General features: G+C 36.8%; 1 protein-coding gene across 4 annotated transcripts in view; it reads left to right on the top strand.

Annotated features, from left to right (window-relative positions):
* The window catches only part of PPA2 (pyrophosphatase (inorganic) 2), a 35,042-nt gene extending 30,241 nt beyond the window's left edge, over positions 1 to 4,801 (top strand). For 3 of the 4 annotated variants that reach the window (XM_017833540.1, XM_017833536.1, XM_017833538.1), the window contains 2 exons: positions 3,534 to 3,573; positions 4,619 to 4,801. In XM_017833540.1, coding sequence (XP_017689029.1) covers positions 3,534 to 3,573; positions 4,619 to 4,647 — 69 coding nt within the window. In that variant the 3' untranslated portion in view covers positions 4,648 to 4,801. Of the gene's footprint in view, positions 1 to 381; positions 415 to 3,533; positions 3,574 to 4,618 lie in introns of those variants that run through there. The other variant, XM_017833537.1, reaches the window with a different exon arrangement.
* Positions 4,802 to 5,030: the final 229 nt, after the last annotated feature.

Genomic DNA, 5,030 nt, shown 5'->3' with positions numbered 1-5,030 from the left:
GAGGTCTCTTGCTTTCAGCATTTCTTTAAAAGTACCTTTATCATTGCATTTGTGAATGCTGATTAATGGGACCGTAAGTTTTAAATGAAAGAAAAACACATTTTGGAATTCAGGTATGTTTTTAGACATGTCAGTCACAGCTGTAAGCAAATATTTACCTCCCCTGTACTTTCAAATTTGCAATAACTTTTAGTGAGTCTTCAAATGCAACCGAAACTTCAAGTCCTGACATATTTGAATGGTGACACACCTGCAAAGGAATATTTCCTTTTGCATTCTGTGCTCTTTGTATTTTGAAGCACATAGGGTAAATAATTATTAAATCATCAGTATGCCTTACTTGGTCTCTTAATAACAAATCAAATTTTTTCTTGTTTTGAGGGGAGGGGAGGACGTTAATAAAACCAGTTCATAAAACATGTACCTTGTATCAAAATTTAATGCTTTTTTTATTAAGAAAGCTTGCCTTCTTATCAAATAGTATCATTTCCTGGCTTTTTTGTGCCTCACATTTTTTTCTTTAAGTGATAATGTTTTTGTGAAGTTGTCTCCACATACTCCATTGCATGATTCTGTTTCAATTCAGTCTAAGTCTTTAATTATGTCTTTGATGGGTGCTGTCTCTTGGTACTTTCCAGACTGGGAAAATATGCAATACTCTATTAAATACTGTTCATGCTGCATGCAATTGCCAATCTACGATAACTAAAAATAACGCTAACTAAAAAAATTTAAATGACCTTGAAATAGGAATAGTGAACAGTTGAACTCTAAATATAAGCTGGGAGGTTGACTTGCACATTTTAAGCAGGTATCTTTTTGTCTAGTACACTATACTGCATGCTTTGGTTGTCAGACATTCATCTCTTTCACACTGAAGTGAAAGTACGTGAGTGTTGGCTGCAGAATTTTAATGGCTGTGGTGATTTTTAAATGAAAGCTGCCTGTGTCTGTCTACAGGGGTGTTTGTGTTTTTTGTTGAGTTTTTTATATAAACTAAAAGCAGATACATTTCCTTCTAATTTATATTCGTCTATTAACTCCTGGATAAAAACAAAATATGAAAGCTGAGGAAGAGATTTTGTATGCAAATACAGTAAGAAACATATTTTAGCTACTGCAAAACTTCTGAGCTATTTGTTCAGTGAGAGCTGGTTCCCTACAATTCTGTTTCCAGGGTCAGACTCCAATTGCGGCATTTTTAGTGGGTGATAATTGCCTTAAATCAGATATATGTTCTCAAAAAACCCCCAAAACAAACAAAACCTGAAAGAAGACACCAGAACCCAAAAGGCAACACTCAGTATTGTTATGGAACTGTTTTCATGGCAAGCAGGAGAACTATAACTAAAAACCAAATGGAAAACATTCAGATCCTTATCAAATGTTTACCAAATTGTGCACTAATCAGAATTTCCTATAGATTTTGATTGGGTAATTCCCAAGTTAATACAGTTGGTTTCAGAATTGTTTGACCTTTCAGTATTTTAATGATGGGGGTTAAAAAGGCTTGTCTGCATTGGAGAATTTCCACTCCATTGAGTTAGTTCTCAGCATGTGTACTGTCATCTGTATTGGTGACCAACCAGGAATGATTCCACAGCAGGTGAAGTTGCCACGTTCAGTCAATTCCAAAGAGATGGAAGATAATCTGTGCGTATAAGCACGTGCACTGTTCACTTGAACCAGCCAAAAATGCACCAGACCCCTGCAACAACAAACCTAGTTGAATTTTAACACTACATGGTGAAAATTTCTAGTGTTCTCTAGCCTCTGAAAGTTGTTTCATCTCCTTCTCAGCTTCACTGTCAGTATATGTTGAAAACTAAACTCGGGGGGAATAGAGCTTTGTAGATGAACCTGTTAGTGCTAAGATATACTGTTTATTTGAGGCTTTTAAGTGTTGCCATCTGTAAAACTGACCAGGACCGCCAAACCTTTGTTTAACATTAATCCTAAGAACTGCTTGCTCTCTGAAGAAGCTGCTGAGGACTTTGCAAGTTGGAAAATCTCCAAGACAATCTATATATAGTTAGTAGAGCAGTGTTTCTCAGACATATCACATAATTCTTCCCTTATAATATTGGAAAGTGAGCTAGGAAAGCTTTGCTAGATGATGTCTCTTTTGATAAAATGCAGAACAGTGTTTTACAGGGGAAAAGATTTGACTTTTCCTGATAATTTTAAAAAATCTCCAAACAAATTTGAATCTGTATGTTTACTAGTGTGTTTTGAATAATTCAGATCTAAGCAGGAAAGTTTTTCAATTGCCTTTCTCCCTACATGCTTTCTGTGAGGACATTTCCATTTGGGACTTACTAGAGGCAGAATTTTCTGTACATTTTTCAGTTGTGAAACAAAAGATTGGTGGGTTTTTTACTCCGGAGTTTGTTTTTTATTAGTTTATTTGGTTTTTAAATGGTGTTCCAGTTGAAAGTGTTGTGTAGTGAAGAGAATTCTGGTTCAGCGGGATGAGGTTTTGATCTGATCCTGGGGGAAAGGTGCCAAGTCCTTATCTCAAACCTTTTGAGCAATTAGAGCAATTGAGCACTTTTGAGAAGTGGCAGGCATCTGCTTATACATGGTGACCACTGGTTCTCCCTGCCTTATGAGGTAAAGCTTGGGTTTTACTGGAAAGAGAGGCGATAGTCTGGTGGTATGACCTGGAAGACCTGGGTTACGTTTGTCTTACTGGTACATCCTTTCAGACCAGTCACATAATCCACCTGTGCAGGTGAAGTGACTTCCTGCCTGAAGTGGGAAGAAGAATCCTTCTTCTCCCTTCCCTCCTCATAGGCTTCAATCCACTCCTCAGTGTGTAGAGCCTTGTGCCTGCTCGGGGAATGTTACATCAGTGCAGCTCAGTCCAAGTGCTGCGCTGTCCTAAGGAAGGGCAGTGGAGGATGGCTGGATCCTCATCACGAGGCAGGTTGCTTCCAGACAGTGTTAAAACTGGCTTTAATTTTGTCCTTTACATTACAGGACAAGACATGCTGTGTAATAATGGCATTGAATAATGGCATATCCAGCTTTGAAATGTCAGACCTAAATTTTAAAAGAAATTGTCACTTTTCCGCAGAACTGAATCCTGCTCTTGCAAAGTGTGATTGTAAAAGAGTATCATCACATAAATTGTTTTCATATATGTAATGCAAATTGTGTGTGTGTGTGTGTGTATATTCACATGCATATCTTACAGTGGAATATAATAAATGGAATGGTTTTTTGTATGTAAAAACAAATCCTATTATCCTCAAAGATGATAGAGTAGGAAAATCCCCTTTACATTAGGTAAGGCGTTAATCTCTCACTAATTATTCGTGTCCTTGTTTTGTCATTTATGAGCAACAAAGAAATTTGTAGATTGGGGATGAGAAATCTGTAAGGTGGAATATTGTCCTGTGGGAGCAAGAGAAAGTTCTGTTTTTGTTAATACCTCTTGCCATGAGGAGTAAAAGAACTTGGAGTTTGGGTGCTACCTGTAAAACCTTAACTAAACACTGATACCTTGGTTTGCTTTGTTTTATTTTTAGGCACCAGTGCATGTGAATGGAGATTCTGTTTCCCCAGAAGGTACCTTTTTTTCCAGATGCCATACTATTTCTCTAACTGCTTGCTTTAAAAATTGACATAACTGTTTTGTTGAAAAAAGGTGGTTTTGTGTAAATGAAAATGATAATAGTTATATCCTGTCATATCATATCGCCTGTCCCCTGTTAAATAGAATGTAACAGAAATTCATGGATGGTTTGCGGGAGATTTCTTTTGAGTGAAAGTGTAGTCCACATAAAAAGATGAGAAGACAAAATTTTTCTGTCATTGATTATGCTAGGCAAATGCATGACATTTATCCTTTTAAAGCAGAGGAGATAGTTTGCTTTGCCTTAGTTTTTGTCATACCTCACAGTAGCTAACTAATCAAATGAACAGCTCCTTTTCCCAAAATTGGCATAACCGTACCTACTTTTCAAGTGTAAGTTCTAAAGACAAAACTTTATCTTTTCACTGTTATGACTATTTTTCTTGTTAACAGAACATGTGTTTTTCTTTAGGAAATAAGAATGCATCCTACATTTTCATTTTTAACTACTTTAAAAAAAATTTTTCTACTGGCAGGAACTATAGAGAAGGCATACATTCTTTTTGAGATGGAGGGAATTATGAAAACAGTAACTCAAACTTAGTCATGAGCCGAGTTCCAGATTGTGTACAAAGTAATATCTGTGTAGTCCATGTCATGGAAAACAAGTTGCATTCCATTTGCTTTTATATGGCATGCCAATAAATAGCATTTATTTACCAAAGTATTACATCTCAGACCTCTGACAGACAACTGAACATAATCTGCCTGGTCTTTGATGTTTTCCAGAGATGGTCACAACAATGTTGTAACTTATTGCAGGATTGTTTCATCCAAACTAATTGTTAGAGTGAACAGATATTATTTTGGGGCCCTGCTTTGCACAGGCTGGGGATAGAGCTCACCCAGGGGGATTGTTATGGGAGAGGAGGTAGCTGAATGAAAGTGGAGAATATTGCTTTTTCAAGTGTTTGTGTCCGGCTGGTTGTATAGAACTCATGTCACTCTTGATGTACTTTTTTTTTTTTGTTGTTTTAGTTGATTTCTGGTACTTTTGTCCCAAGTGATCATCAAAGTCTTCTGGAGGTGCATCATCAAATCTTAAAGTCGTCCCTTTTTTTGAAGATGGGAAAGAGCACTAATTGTTGGATTCCTGTTGAAACAACTTTTCAACTTGTGTAAACCTTCTCTCTTGTAAATAAACACTGCCATTATAATAAATGTTTCCTTTCCATGTCTATCTTTGTGTAGGGTGGAACAGAGGGAAAGGAGGGCTTGCTTGTTTGTTTATTTCTGCATCTCAGAACTCCAGAATTGCTTGTATCCACTCATGAAGTGTAGTATTGAATGAGATGGGAGATAAGTTGTCTTCGACCTTGTTCTCCAGATTTTGGAATAATCCAGCCATCGAGTGCATTGAAGACTGTTAATTTATATCTTAGGACTTTTC

The sequence above is a fragment of the Lepidothrix coronata genome, unplaced genomic scaffold, assembly GCF_001604755.1.
Source record: "Lepidothrix coronata isolate B3197 unplaced genomic scaffold, Lepidothrix_coronata-1.0 Scaffold215, whole genome shotgun sequence".
In the NCBI taxonomy this organism is placed as follows: Eukaryota; Metazoa; Chordata; class Aves; order Passeriformes; family Pipridae; genus Lepidothrix; species Lepidothrix coronata.
The sequence above is the reverse complement of the archived record's forward strand: the minus strand, read 5'-3'. Positions and strand labels throughout refer to the sequence as shown.